Consider the following 13,461-nt stretch of genomic DNA (forward strand, 5'->3'; position numbering starts at 1 on the left):
GAGGATGACAATGCCCGGAAATGCTGACGAGATGGTGAAAGCGATAAAATCAAGATCTCGCAGACAACTATCTCGGTTAACTAACTCCGAGATCCGACGTCCGAGGACCAGATGTAGCGCAGATTAGTGCGATATGATCAAATGCATGTATACAACAATAGAGTCCCAGCACCCAGCATCCAAACCAAAACCAAAAGCTAGAAGCTAGATCTGGATTTAGAAGTCCATGCTTTCCTGCTTGGCAGCTACATTCAGATAAATTGATCAGCTACGTTTGCCTTGCGAAAAAGCGAACGCTGGATAGTCAGCTGAACTCTCACTCACCTCGCTTGATCCCTCGACTATCCCTCAACACAGCCGCAACGTGCTTCTCAAACATCTCGACATAAGGTTTCAACGAGGTCTGTTCGTACTCTACACGATCAAACAATACTCATCAGTCAGCTAACATTCTCATTCTCGAGCGGTATGATATACATTGTACGAAGCAGATCCTCTCACTCACCCTCTGTCCTTCGCTGGCTCCCACTCTCTCCATTCTCCGCAGCCGCAGCCCGATCCAGCTCGCTCAGCAACTCCCCAACGGTAGGTACCGTATCTGGATCGAACTCATCCACCAACTCGGGATTCACAGGTACGCACACCCGTCCCGTACCTGGGTGCACACAGAAGGGAGCTTTCAACAAGTGATTTCGGTGTTTCGATACTTCCGCGTCTATTCGTGGGTAGGTGTATTGCAGAATCACATCTTGCATTGCTCTTTCGTATTTTTTCTGTATATATCAATCAGCTCTACGAACAAGTATGCTATATATAATGATCAAGAGGACTCACAAATAACAGTGGATTGCCTTTCTTCAATCCCCCTACGGCATGTTGGAGATCTCCCCATTTATCTACGCTGGATTTGGTGGGATCACTTTGCCAGTCTCTCCTCAGATTACCTATGACATCTGTAACAGCGATATATGCTACAAGGTTAGCAATAATCGTACCGCATGGAAGGCTGGAATGATGATTCTAGACAGAACGATGCTCACCTCGATCCTGTGGTAATATAGCCAACAAAGCTTCCCACCCTCTCTCAGTCGCAAAGCAATCCTGATCATGCAGCACTAACTTCACAAATTCCATCTTCAAATTTTCAAGCGCGTCACTATGTCCAATTGGATACTATCAGCTATCACACCTGATAAAAGCACAAGGATATCCTTGCGGGTGTAAAGTGAGTAACGACAACTCACTTCAACACAGGATGTAATTCCGAATCATCCTTACTACCCCTCACATTCACCTTCTTAGCCTGTTCTTTACCACCTTTAATGACTTCCAAAAACGTCACCAGGGATTTACGTTGATCGTCATTCAGGTCTAGCGCTGAGGGATCAGATATCCAACAATGTATACCTCTTCGTCCGGAATACACCCATAGAAGATGCTTAAAACCGAAAGTCTCTATTATCCGAATGAAGATCAGTGATAAATCCTCAATTTGAGAGGACGCATGATTGGAGCAGATATAAAACTGAATATGTAGCGTAGATAGTGCACTCACCCCTCAAAGCGTGATCTAGCACTTTCACAGCAGCAGCAATATAACCCCAACACCTCTTACAGATCTTCTTGTCCGTGCAACACGTTCTAATCTCATCGTAATCCGTCATATCAATATCGAATACCAGTTCTCGTCGTTGGGGCTGCAATGCCCCCGCAGCGAGCGTTTTCCTATCTCGAGGCTATAACCAAGGTATCAACAATCGAGGTCAGCTGGATTGCCTAAGTGAGACTTGAATAAAATTGTGCTGTCTTGAGAGAAGATGGAGTGAGTCGAGATGAACCGAGTTATTTACTCACTCTAGCAGAATACTGAGGTCCAATCTCGAATCTCGAAGGATTCAGACGTATCAACTCTTTCTTGAACTCATCGGAATTATGGAAGGAGTTGTATCGAATGTACACGTCTCCAGCAAGGGTGAATGCGAATTCTCGATGGGTAAACAGCTTTGCTGGGACTAGAGCAATGAACAATGAGCTTCAGCATTAGCATGGATGTTGATTGCAATATGAGCCAAGAAAGGAAGTAGAGCACTCACTTTGATCTTGATTAAGCCATAGGAAAAACGGTCTGTAAGGGAACAATCGCCTGTAGAACGCATTCATCACTTGGGGTGATGAGGGACTAGTCAAGCATCATATCAGTATCCAGTTCCAGAGAAGAGCGAGGATGACACATACTCGTAGTCGACCATCCTGTACAGCATCGAGTTAGCGTATCAGCGCGGGATGATCTGTGATCTGAGGAAGGAATGTCCAAACTCACGGATCATCTCGTACAGGAATTGGCATGTCGAGTGAGTTACAATCCAAATGGAGAACGTCTGTGTGTTTATTGCTACTGAGATGGAAATGGAAAGATATGATATAGCTTGGATTGATGACCAGTATCTGGAGTTGATGAAATCCGATAGGTTTTAATGACCAGAACATTGAAATAATCAATAATCATCAAACCAACTCACCCAAAAGACGCGTTCTGCTGCGTTGCTATCTCATTGCCCAATTGGCAACGCGTAGAAGCGGAGTAACACATCAATCTCCATTTACTCGTATATGCTCCCTCCCTTTTACCGGGAAGAGGGCGTCTGCAGTGCCTGAATGCATTGATCGACGTACACGAGTGCAGTTGGTCGCTTTACGCACGTGCATCCATGTTCATCCTATCTACCATAGACTATTTTGGGATTGTGCAACATGATGCATCTCTTGAATTTCAACCAAATTCATATTTTGAGATAGGCCGGGATAAGATGTATATATATGCCATATCACACGACTTCATCCATCACTTAGACAGCAACTTTACCTCCCTGTCGAAAAGGTAAAATGTCGACTGAGCAACTCCAGCCCCAAGCCCCCGGGCTCGAGCTCGACCCAATCCCTCAGAACGATTATGTCCGTCCACTCCAGGAAGACGACGAGCGAACAGTCAAGACGCTGATAGGTCTGGGAATCATGGCAGGTCTCCCGAGGGCTAACAACAAAAGTACGTTGCGTATTGTGTCATCCCTTTACCATCTTCCATTCTCAGTCCCCATACCCTCTCCTCTTTCAACCCACATACTGATCCACATGTGACACATCTTATCTAGTAATACTCAACCCCCTCTGTATCCTCCTAATTCTCTCCCTCGGATATCTTTTGAATAAAATAATGGCATTCATGCCCGACGAAAACATTATCTCTTGGTTCACAGCCCTAATTGGCCCATGTCTCGCTTCCCTCCCGATATTGGGTTTGGTAGAATACATCCAACGACCAGATTTCATCTCTCTCTTGCGAAGGACAATGGGGGGATTGGATTTAGTCAAATTCTCTTCGTACTGCGACACGTCCGAGGGGTCCAAGAACAGTGGAGGTGGATGGGTGTTCATCCATAATGATCAGGTGGTAGGGACTATCCTCGTGGACAGTCAACGAGCAGGGGAGAAGTTGGATACGGTTCTAGGCGCTGAGGAGGGGGAGATCAACGATAATAAGGATCTAATCCCTAAGGAAGATGAGAAGGAACACAACCACAAGCACAATCTCAGAAAACGCAATATCCCCTCTACATCCCTATCATCAGCAAAGAAAGCCCAGCAACGTATAATCCAGATCCGTCATTTCGCGGTAGACTCTCCGTACAACCAATCTACCATCCCCCTCGATCTCCTCATGTCCGCACTGGACCATTCGTTCAGTACCAACCCTCAGAGCCAGGATACAAAGGTCATCATCAAGCTCCAGGCATTCTTCAATACCGATCTCCTCAATTCGCTGAAGAAAATTGGATTCACAAAAGTAGTGGATAAACAGATCAAGGGTTCGAATTCGGAACTGGGTTTGGGTTTGGAATTGGAGGAGCCAGAGAAGATTGGGGTGTTGGGTTGGAGGGGATGTTGGATGGTATGTGGTCGATCGGAGTATGAGGCGAAGAAGAGGGAGGTTATGCAAAAGTGAGGGGGGTTCGGTGCGATAATAGTACAGATGGGGTGTATTTATGTCATAGCATAGCATCACAAGTAAAAGCACTGGTACACTCGTACAATCGTACAGCCATGCATTGCCGATCCAGCATAAGGCGACACACCTTGTGACCTGAATGATGATTATATTCGAAAGTCAGTATGTGCAACATGCATGAGCATGCGAATCATTACGATTCCATTTCAATTTTTTCCCTACTTCCTACCAGTCTATACCCTCCTATCACATCGAGAATACAAATGGATTTCTCCTCCGTTTTGACCTTCACTAAAGGTATGAATTATGACAACTATATTTAGATTGATTTTCCTTGTACTCGAGATCCTCCTTCCTCTTTTGATTAACAATAACAATGATATGGCCAAACCTGAAAAAAAACCTAATACAGAATGAACCTCCAAAGAGGGGGTTGTAAGATAGAGAGCGATGTGAATTTGATTACCCATATTATATTCGAGTAAAGAGGTGATAAGTGGTTAAACTCTCCGTGACGAGGCGAGGGCCGTGATTGGGTGTGGCTTATCGTAGTTTCGAAAGTACGGACGAGATGGATCTGCCTCTGCTGCCTTCCGAGGGGAAGGGGCGATGTCCAACAGCTTCGCAGAATCAGTCGTCCGTAAGCAAGTCCATCTGCTCATCCCATCCTGATCTCCCCATCACCGTCTATCCGCATACCTATCTTCACTCCCATTCTGCCTGATAGGGGGCAACGTCAAAGGCAGTTGCATCCCTCTGCCTCCCCCATTCACAGGATATATCCCATCACGAGGGGACCCCAACCCTCCATCCAGATCTAATGGCTGGCCGAACGGTGCTGGACCCGCCGAAGGCGAGATCAAAGACCTCGGCGATATTCCAGGTGCACTACTACCCCCTGCAGAGATGGGGAACGGACTGATACTTCCGTTGGCCGTAGCAGTAAGTGGCGATGAGGGCGAACGGTGTTGCCGATCCCTATCCCTATCTCGCTCACGATCTAGTATCTGATTAACGCTTGGTGGGATGAACGGTGCTGGCGATCGACTGATGGAGGGTTGGAACAGGCTCGGTAAGGGTAAGATCGGTATTCCATCATCTCCTGGACCGATGTTCAGTCGGGGGAAGGGTGAAGGTGCGATAGACGATTGAGATGATGGGGCGGATCTGCCGTTCATAGATAGAGGGGAGTTGTACGATGACGAGGTAGAAGAAGTATTATTAGGATTGTATGTTGATGCGTCGGATGACCGGTGGGAAGGTAGTGGTGGATGGGGATAATTGGGTTGTTGATTTTGGGTCTGAATCTGCGATGGGAAAGGCGAAGGCAAAGAGCTGAGACTCGACGGAGGAGAAGGTTGTCTGGAAGGTGGTCGGTAGGTCGGTGAATCGTGAGTGGACGTTCGAGATAAGGAGAACGCTGCTAGATCTGTGGCTGGCAGTGTAGCTATATGTTCGAATGCATTGGATCAGCTATCAAGCTCATACAGAATATCGCCAAGCTTATGTAGCTATATGTACAACACCAACTCACGTGTGAAATCATACTTGGATGAAATTTCTTTCAGAGAAGGGATTAACCCGTCATCTACGAATCTCCTCTTCCTAGCTGTCGAGGGTCCGGGACCCGGTACAGCGGTTTGAGGCTGATCATCGGGATGGGAATAGCCATAGTAGTCCATGGGGTGTCGCCATACCAATGACCTAGTAGATGTCAGAGCACCTTTTCCGGATGACTGCTGCTGCTGTTGAGAGATGCTTCGAGGTCTGGAGAGTGGCGACTGGCGGATGGATGATGATGAGGAAGATGACTGGGAGAGGTTGGGTTTGGAGGTCGAAGCTGAACCTGAGGGTATTCTATCGGTAGTAGTGCTGTGATTTGCTGGTGTACGTTTTCTACTGGTGGATCTGTGAGGACAAGAAGATACGTGTTATTACAGGTTGAATATGAGCATCGAGTGAAGGATGGACTCTCCGTTTCAATGGGATTGGGGCAGGGATGCCAACCACTCACTGTCTCCCAACACTTGTATCCGTCCTAAGTTTCACTTTCACACCCTGAGCAGCCAAATGCCTGGTGAGAGGTGTGGACTCGTGCATCCCCTTGAACAACTTGGGTGAGAACACCTCGAATGGTTCAGATACTGTCCGCGTAAGTTCCACCACGCCAGCTCTAACCAGGGTTAGAAGAGATCGATCAGCGACTCTGTACCGTTAGGACCACGTTCTTCTCTGGTTTCTAGATATCCGAAGATGGAAGCACTCACTCAGTGGTATCGTACAGCGTGAACATCAACCTGAACACCCCCGGCACTCTCACCGACAATTTCGCAAAGATACATATCGCCCCCGGTTTCCCATCTAACAACCTCAATTTCTCTGGGGTCTGGACGACCTCGCCAGTGGTGGCATCCGCGCCGGTGGGAGTCTTGATAGCTTGATAGTATGGTTCGAGGATCGATGGTAATCCATGATCTGGGAAGGGGACCTTGACAGGTGAAGATGCGACGATGGTCGCTCGTATGAAGAAGGATGTCGATTCGAGGAGTTGGCTAGGAGGTGGCAAATTCAAATGCAAATGGGATCAGAAGGGGATTCAATGGAATCACAACGCAGAGCACAACTCACTCGAGAGGTATCTGGTCCGATTTCAGCTCTACCACTGGAGGAGGATCTACTGGTCTTCGATCGACTAGACGTAGAAGGACACAGTCAGGAATCGATGTCAGAAGAACGTGAAATGGGAAAAAGAGTGAGGGGGCTCGACTTACTAGTCTCATTCTCCTCCTTGTATGAACATAATCTAGCTCTCTCAGGTTGTTGTCTTACAGTGAGAGTGTACGTTCTGCGCATGATCATTAGGTCGGCGCACGTCATTGACGACTGAGTTATGGGGATAGGGGTGAAGATGGATGATAGAGTCGACACTGCGGCCACTCACTGTTTCGATAGATCTCTCAACAACTTCCTACCTCTATCATCTAATATTGTACCCATCTGAGATATTGTAGCTCATCTAAGCTGACCGAGAGTAGATCGATTGACGATTGACAAACAAGGATGATTTCGGATTTATCGTGTCGATACAGTATGAGATCGAGTGACCACTACAACCAGAACGACCAGAGAACAGGACACAACAAAACAGAACAAAACAAACAATCTAATCTTTCGTGTTTGATAAATCTCCCGATGATAGAAACCAAGATGGCGAATCCAGATCCGAATCCGATACCAACACCAATGGCAATACCAGTATCACTACCCGATTGAACAATTGATAATTGGTGATTGACTTTCACTGTCGGTTGATTGCTCGAGTACCTGATACGCGTGCGGTATGAATAGGAATATGAATATGAATGTCGACTTGACTTGATTGAGTATGGGGGTATGGTACCGTGATCTTGATGTTGTTTTTGTTGATGATGGATGAGGGATGGTTGTTTTGACTTGATTAAGATCAAAGAGTATATTCTCCGTCCTAAATTGAGAGAGACTACCAGCTAACTCTATTTTTGCAGTGTTTGGATGTACCGAACAGTCCGATTGATCTCCTTCTTTCAGCCGCTGTTATCTTGTTTTCCTTTCTCCTGAAATGCGTTGTACTCGTGTTGGGATGGTCCTGATGTTGACGAAAGATTGTCGAATGTAATGAATGAGAATGAGAATGAGATGGACGATGATTAATGTAAATGGTCCAGTGCAATTCAAAGTCAAGGATTCAAAGATAAACCCGAGTCTTGCCTTGTACCGTACAACTATCTTACTCTTACGCTTAGGGCGTCCAATCCAAATCCAAATCCAGAGTCGAATCTGATTCCTGCAACTCAATATTATTATTATCTGCTGTACTGCACACAGTATGAGGTAGGTCGGCAGGTGTGCGGACAGAGGGTCATGCATGAGAGATTATTATTGTGATTTGAATTTGAATTTGATATTTGAATTTTGAATTTATTATTTTCTTCGATCGATCGTCGTCACTTTTCCCACTTTTCACTTTTGCACCTTTAAGGTATTTCCCAGTGTCATGGTCATGTCATGACTCATGATTCATTCGTTCTGGTTCTGCTCCTGCTTTCTGCAGCTGTTCTACCTGTCTGTGTTTGCACTTGCACCGTACTTCGGCTTAATGCGGGTCAACTCTATCACATCTCTGGTACAATGGATCATATTTTCTAATCGCCTGGATTTGATCACAACATGCGTGTGCTAGAGCAACATAACATACACATACTGTACATCAGCTCTACCCCAACCCTACCCATATCAGACATCAGAGATTGGAGATCAGAGGAAGCGATTATGGGATCTCTCCGTCACTCTCTCTCGTTAAGATAAACTTGAAAATCGTTTTTCCCACGCGGAGGAAAAACAAAAACAGGTTCAGGTTCAGGGATTTCCTTTTCCTTTCCCGTGGTAGATCAGGGTGACACTTACTCTGTCTTTGTCCGACCGAAGTACAGTACAGCAGTAGTAACTCAAGGTCTGAATGGGAAACCTACAGTCGGTCAGGTAGTGTACAAGTTCAAAGCGAGAAAGATCTCCGTCCCTCGTCCTACAGAGAGTGACGAGTCACAAGGCACGAGCCGAACAAGGAGGTTCCTTCTGGAAAATCAAAATTAGCACAGCCTTTCGCGGGTTCTATTCTATTCTACTGTTCTTGCATATTATTGGATGGGACCAGCAGCAAGAGACGGTACAGGCAAGGTACTGTTGACGGGAGTATTCATCTCCTATCTCCTGTACGGCATCCCTCGTGTAGTGGCGCAGGTCGTTCCCAGCAACCAAAGACGCGATTTACTCTCCCTCCTTATCCTGAGATTTATCATCTCGCCAAACTCGAGACTCGACGGAGGGTACGTTCAGGCACAGATGTACCGTGACTGAAAGCACAAGGCAAGGTGGGAGGGACCTGGTCTAGGTGATTTGGTCATTTCGGGCGAAATGCCCCGAGTATGTTTGGAAGCAATACAGTTACACTAAAATAAGTATCTTGCGTCATCACAGGGAGACAATCACCGGTTGAAGAAGAGAGCTGTCTTGTCTACTACAATTTATTATGTACATAAAGGAAGACATACCTGAACCTTAGTTGAACATCAGCAATACTATCAACGCCACGCTTACGACACGACCAGGCGTGAAGACGATCAAAATAAACAATCTGGATCTTCCGTGACCGAGCGGGTCTTGTGTCTAGAAGACCGGGGTGAAGAAGATGTCAGGTTATCTACTTGAGTGTATTCTCTTCAACTCGCTTAAAAGTTGAATCCTTCTCTCGCCGACTACGACCGGGACCAGGAACGACTGACAGTGGCAAGGTACACAGTGGTCGTAACCGTATCGTACGGGTTGGAACGCCTCTCAATCGTATGTTTGAAGTTGAGGTGTTCTACGCCAAAATACTTGGACGCCACCATCATCGAATAATCCCATGTAACACGTAAAATCACAAACACATAGATTAAATGATCAGTACTCGTGATCGATAGGGGCTTTTAATTTCGTCGCATGGGAATCTACAAAAGGTATACATACCATAAGATTACAGAAGGATGAAAGTTTATATAAAGCGATGCGATCGACCAGATCATATAAACGCTACGGGCGGCCGACTCGGTTGTCTTTATGAAATAATATCGTAAGGCGATCGTTTGGCGTTTGGTTCCACACTTAAACACTTTAATATGTGTAGATTAATATGCACGAGAAAAACCTTACTTTATCGGTGTTTGCAATTCCACCACTGACTGTGCTGTTCATTGTTCGTCCTTTCCTCGTTTACGAAAAAGGGAATGTGAAGATACGAGCCTAGCGGCGATCTGGATAGTCGAGCCTATATGTGGAAATTACCCTATCTAAAATTCTATATAAACCGAGGGATGGATTGATTGGTATATTACATGTGAAACGATCGGAGGTCGATCAGTACCCGAGTTGCTCGTCAATAAGCGAAATTTCCTGTGATTCTATTGAGCGCCATGTCGCTTGGGGTCCAGCGCTGGTCATTGGTTTGGCGGTGCTTCGACGTTATAATGGGAATGAGGATGAGGTCGAATCTGATAGGGCTGTTGTATAGGTCGATCATATTCTACTCTGTGCCTATGATACCCTCTTCCTCTGTATGGGTTGTTGTATGTCCCTCGACTCCAGCGTTGAGGGTTGTTCGAATCGCGATCCGAGCTATGAGGGCTCCCTCTGTAACCATTACCAAATGACGAGTCACCCCTATACGACTGCCCGCTCGAATATCCGCCTCTTCCTCTAGACCAATCCCCATCGCCTCTTCCTCTACCACTCCAACTCCCACGCCCACGTCCAAAATTCTGCAACCCGTTCCCAGAAGGCATAGAAAGCTTTCGTTCACCCGCCTCCCTCAATCCGTCACTCTCAATCTTCCCCAACACCTCCTCAAGGTTCGATTCCGTCCAAATCCCATCAACCGGTTGTTCTACTTCGGGTAGCTCATATATCCTATCGAACCCTTCTGCCTCCTGTGGGATTGGGGGTTTGTATTGACTGCGCATTTGACCCAATACCCTCAAGCCAGTTTCGAGATCTGGTATAGTCGGATGATCAGGACGGTATTTCAATCTCTTCTCCAATGTCGTACGGGAGACGGAGAGGATGAGGCAGTATATCTTCGGTGGAGGGATATGCGATAAGGCGATGGTGATGAAATGACTTCGTTGACTATACCACGAGTCTCGTCAGCTCAACTCGCTCGCACACTACACTACATGAGATGATGGGATGAAGGAAGAACAATTCACTTACATAGGATCAAAGTCCACTCTATCTACTACTACGTTATGTCCCTCCTGCAAGGCATGTCTGACCACAGCCTCACACTCCTGTCTCCTTCTATTCGGCGCATCGTCCTGCGAAGCTCTGACCCAGTTCCTCGAATCTGATATTTTGTGAGATTGGGAGACGAGCGCCTCTGAGAACGTAGTTTTGCCTGATCCGGGAAGTCCGACGAGGACTAGGAGTATCTGTGGGCTGAGCTGCGGCTGCGGAGCTCCGGAGGTATGACTGATATCTTTGCGATACAAGTTTTCTGGGTCTGAGAGAATAGTCATCATTGAGGTGGTTGATTGATCAGTTTGGAGGGGTGTTGGAGGATTTAGGGAATGGTCCATATCTATCTGTGCTGGACCCGTGTGGCTCATATTGACGTTTTGGTTCCACTGTCGTTCATTATTGTTTGAGGTTCATGATGGATGGTGTGAGAGTGATAATGCAAAATCATACTTGTGGATATGATCACTTTTCGTCGTCGTGGGGTGGATGATTTTTTTGTTTATCGTCTTGATATTATCATGTTCCACGTCATCACTTTAGGTATCTACGCAGCAAGCCGAGGCCGTCGGTCATGTCATCGGTCTAGACGTACTCTGGGTTATCTGCCGCGGAGGAAGACCGAACTGAGATGATGGTGTGAGTGTACAAGTATCCAAGGAGGGATCAGTACAAAATATATCATACGGCATGCAGCAGTATCAACAGTCTCTTATTTTACTTTGAGAATACATAAGACCAAGTCTCGAACAGTGCTATAAGAACATCCAACCTATCACGCCCCTTTTGAGCTCATTTCGCCCAACTCCAACCAACATGTCCAAAGTAATCATAACAGGAGCAACAGGTAACGGTACGTCCACTCGACTATGGTCCATCTCCATAGGTGATCAGTTCGCTTACACGACTCGACCCACTGAACAGCCGGATCAGCAGCTCTCACAGCTGCCATAGCTTCTCCAGGCATATCACACATCGCAGTCATAGCTCGTCGACGACCATTCGACGAATCGCCCAAGATCAAACACATCCAACTTCCCTCTGAAAAGTACCCTAAAGGATTTGAGGAGATACCTGCTTCGGTGGTGGATGAGCTCAAGAGGGAAGGGTACGATAGTTGTATCTGGGCCCTGGGAATCACGCAGACGCAGGTGAGCAAGGATGAATACATCAAGTGGGTGTCCTTTCCGTCCTATACAAATAGAATTTCTTGTCATGGTTCCTTTCTCTGGATTTTCAATCACTTGCCCTTGTGAGGTAGAGTTCGGACTCGCTAATATGGGGAATCACAGGATTACGCACGACTACACTATACAAGCTGCTCAGGCATTCTCCACCCTCGGTACCACCTCCAGACCATTCAAGTTCATATTCATGTCAGGCGAGGGAGCAAGGCAGGACGAAAAGGGTTATGCGTTATTCTCGAAAATCAAGGGAAGGACCGAAAAGGAGTTATACGCCATGAAGAATGGAAGCTTTGATGTCGTCAATATCAGACCTGGGGGGATCATACCCACATCAGAGGTGCGTCCATCTCCCCCCTCTCTCTCACGCACCACACAGAGGTACCTGGAGATGCGTGTCAATCAGTTATAGCAATCATGACTGATGATGGCTGATATTCTGCAGCACCGACAGCGAATGAACTGGTGGATGGCCCAGAGTTTCCGTTCCATCGGAGCTCTGTTGGGCACAGTATATCCCTCTGCGGTCATTGAGTCCCTCGATCTGGGAAGAACATGCGTGGGTCTAGCGGAAGGTAAAGGGTGGGAGAAGCGAGATGCGGAGGGAGTGATTACGAATCCCGCGCTGAGACAGATGGCTCAGGATTGGGCTGGGGATTATACGATTTAGATCATGGTTGTCTACTGTCACTCTGCATAATCAATAGGTAGAGGTAGATATCATGGAGTTCGAGCAAAGTGTTTGTAAGAGTGCTGTCAGTACCTGGAATTCCGACCATGATTGGCATAAGATCGATTCGGATAAGGTTTGTGTCGGTCTTAGGAGATGATGGATTCAGAGAGAAGAGCAGGGGGTTTTTGCGAATCTTGTGCTGAATCGCCTGCTGAGAGAGGAGGCTATAACATATCTGTACTGCTTTGCTCTATGTTGCAATCTCACTTGTTATATTCGGACAATAATGTCTGCATTGGGTGCACGGAGTCGCGGGGATGAACACCAAGAGTGATATATCATTCGGTCTACTCTTCATGTAGGTGCACGTCCAGACCCAAACCGAACCAGTATACGCACCATGAACAGTATCAGGCATACAGTCCACAAGGCATGCATACATGCATAACAGACAGACATCAAGTGTCAAGCAGTAAAAGAATGATTCACAAACGTTTGCCAACATTTCTCATTCGCTTTCTCTCGTGACGCGCTTGCTTTTCGCCACCCACGTTCACGTTCGAGTTCACTCGGGACACACGTTCATCCTGATACATTACACTTAACTACTATTCATCCTGCTACGAACCAACTGAAACTCAGGTATAGATCAAACACATGCTTGGCTTAAAGCAATCAATCGCACAGATCTCTTTGGCGCTAAGATATGATTAGCACTATGCAGGGATTATCCGGACGGACCGAATGCTACTGTACTGGACTGTCAGAGCTATTCCTGGACTGCCATGTACTGG

At 46.6% G+C, this 13,461-nt stretch overlaps 5 protein-coding genes across 5 annotated transcripts; 2 read left to right on the top strand and 3 right to left on the bottom strand.

Annotated features, from left to right (window-relative positions):
* Positions 1 to 216: 216 nt before the first annotated feature.
* On the bottom strand, positions 217 to 2,346 carry I302_109043 (uncharacterized protein; the record flags this gene model as incomplete). Its single annotated transcript, XM_019194771.1, has 11 exons — positions 217 to 245; positions 325 to 414; positions 506 to 773; positions 835 to 953; positions 1,041 to 1,156; positions 1,245 to 1,455; positions 1,556 to 1,736; positions 1,855 to 2,012; positions 2,094 to 2,179; positions 2,236 to 2,250; positions 2,321 to 2,346. The coding sequence occupies 11 exons, from the start codon at positions 2,344 to 2,346 to the stop codon at positions 217 to 219; spliced, it is 1,299 nt and encodes a 432-aa protein (XP_019043607.1).
* A 537-nt stretch (positions 2,347 to 2,883) lies between these two features.
* Positions 2,884 to 4,000, top strand: I302_109044 (uncharacterized protein; the record flags this gene model as incomplete). Its single annotated transcript, XM_019194772.1, has 2 exons — positions 2,884 to 3,043; positions 3,150 to 4,000. The coding sequence occupies 2 exons, from the start codon at positions 2,884 to 2,886 to the stop codon at positions 3,998 to 4,000; spliced, it is 1,011 nt and encodes a 336-aa protein (XP_019043608.1).
* A 683-nt stretch (positions 4,001 to 4,683) lies between these two features.
* I302_109045 (uncharacterized protein) lies at positions 4,684 to 6,880 on the bottom strand (the record flags this gene model as incomplete). The annotated part of the gene is made up of 6 exons (XM_019194773.1): positions 4,684 to 5,450; positions 5,538 to 5,911; positions 6,018 to 6,176; positions 6,271 to 6,555; positions 6,632 to 6,695; positions 6,775 to 6,880. 6 exons carry the CDS (start codon positions 6,878 to 6,880, stop codon positions 4,684 to 4,686), a joined length of 1,755 nt encoding a protein of 584 aa, XP_019043609.1.
* A 3,134-nt stretch (positions 6,881 to 10,014) lies between these two features.
* Positions 10,015 to 11,091, bottom strand: I302_109046 (uncharacterized protein; the record flags this gene model as incomplete). Its single annotated transcript, XM_065870787.1, has 2 exons — positions 10,015 to 10,702; positions 10,787 to 11,091. 2 exons carry the CDS (start codon positions 11,089 to 11,091, stop codon positions 10,015 to 10,017), a joined length of 993 nt encoding a protein of 330 aa, XP_065726859.1.
* A 535-nt stretch (positions 11,092 to 11,626) lies between these two features.
* Positions 11,627 to 12,664, top strand: I302_109047 (uncharacterized protein; the record flags this gene model as incomplete). Its single annotated transcript, XM_019194775.1, has 4 exons — positions 11,627 to 11,663; positions 11,735 to 11,984; positions 12,103 to 12,334; positions 12,440 to 12,664. The coding sequence occupies 4 exons, from the start codon at positions 11,627 to 11,629 to the stop codon at positions 12,662 to 12,664; spliced, it is 744 nt and encodes a 247-aa protein (XP_019043611.1).
* Between the last annotated feature and the right edge of the window lie 797 nt (positions 12,665 to 13,461).

Source organism: Kwoniella bestiolae, chromosome 8 (assembly GCF_000512585.2).
Source record: "Kwoniella bestiolae CBS 10118 chromosome 8, complete sequence".
NCBI lineage: Eukaryota > Fungi > Basidiomycota > Tremellomycetes > Tremellales > Cryptococcaceae > Kwoniella > Kwoniella bestiolae.